The sequence below is a fragment of the Antrostomus carolinensis genome, unplaced genomic scaffold (genome assembly GCF_000700745.2).
Source record: "Antrostomus carolinensis isolate BGI_N321 unplaced genomic scaffold, ASM70074v2 scaffold31582, whole genome shotgun sequence".
NCBI lineage: Eukaryota > Metazoa > Chordata > Aves > Caprimulgiformes > Caprimulgidae > Antrostomus > Antrostomus carolinensis.
In genome coordinates this window covers 1-1,300 of record NW_010302132.1, presented here as the reverse complement: position 1 = coordinate 1,300, position 1,300 = coordinate 1, and the positions used below count along the sequence as shown (strand labels likewise).

General features: G+C 59.1%; 1 protein-coding gene across 1 annotated transcript in view; it reads right to left on the bottom strand.

The window, feature by feature from the left end:
* The window catches only part of NKPD1 (NTPase KAP family P-loop domain containing 1), a 1,628-nt gene extending 547 nt beyond the window's left edge, over window positions 1-1,081 (bottom strand). The window contains exon 1 of the mRNA XM_010163717.1: window positions 4-1,081. Within this exon, the coding sequence (XP_010162019.1) occupies window positions 4-1,081 (1,078 nt within the window). The remainder of the gene's footprint in view (window positions 1-3) is intronic.
* Between the last annotated feature and the right edge of the window lie 219 nt (window positions 1,082-1,300).

The window sequence follows — 1,300 nt, the reverse complement described above, 5'->3', positions numbered from 1 at the left end:
TACAACGAACGGCTTCGGCGTCCGCCTGTTGGCGGTTGGGGACGGCGGTGACACCCTGGCACTTGGCCCGGCGCCGTTCCACGTTGCCGGTGATGATGCGGTACATGAGGTCCTCACGCGTCTGGACGGCGGCTTCCAGGCACTGCAGGCGAGAACGGGCGCCCATCTCCGGGATGGAGAAGGGCAACGTCACCGTCCGGTTGAGGTAGAGGTAACCGTTGTCGGCGAGACCCCTCATGCAGCCCGTCTGCTCCAGGCAGGGGACGATGACACTGGGATCCACGGCCAAGATGAAGATGAAGGGGGTGTTGGCATCAGAGAGCAAAGTGTTCATGGCGTTGAGGACACCGGCCACCTTCTCCGGGTAGCAGATATCCAAGCTGGTGATCTCCAGCACCACGCGGAGTCGCCGACGTTCAAAGATCTCCATGAAGGACAAGAAGTTGACCAGCACCTCCACCTCGCTACGTACTTTGCTCATGAAACCCAACTGACTGGCAAACTTCTCGCTGTTGGTCAAACGTTCAATCTTCTGCTTCTCGCTGACCAACAGGTTCTTCAAGACGGACAAAGCTCCCAGCACCAAACCAGAACCGGAGAGTGAAGTGATGGCGCTACCCACCACCTTCAAGGCGTGATTGTCCTTGATGTTGGGTATCAAGAGGGCCACCAACAGGACACCGAGACCGGCCACCAAGATGAAGAGCAACCCCCAAAGCTTGAGGCAGGTGTCTGTCTTGAGGACCCACTCCTTCTGGCTGAAGCCGGAGGCGAATTGAGGTCGGCTGCCCATGACGTGGTAGACGCTGAGGGGCAGAGCCCCAAAGTGGTGGCGGATGTTGTCACACAGGGTGGTGACCAACCCGGCCCACAGCTTGTCACAGCCAGCGTATTGCCAAGCGCTGAAGCGGATGAAGATGAACTTGATGTTCTTCCTCCTCAAGTGACTCTCGGTGATGATGGGTTTGTAGAAGGCCAAGTACCAAAGGGCCAGGAGAAGTCCCCAGCCCTCGGTGCTCCGCGGCTTCTGGTGGCTCCGGAGAATCTCGGCCTCTTCCCGCCGTGTCATCTCCTCCCGCATGAAACCTGAGGAGGGGTGGAGATGAGGGACCAAGGGGATGGAGATGAGGGACCATGGGGATGGAGATGAGGGACCAGGAGATGGAGATGAGGGACCAGGGGGAGATGGAGATGAGGGACCAAGGGGGATGGAGATGAGGGACCAAGAGGGATGGAGATGAGGGACCATGGGGATGGAGATGAGGGACCATGGGGATGGAGATGAGGGACCAGGGGGGTG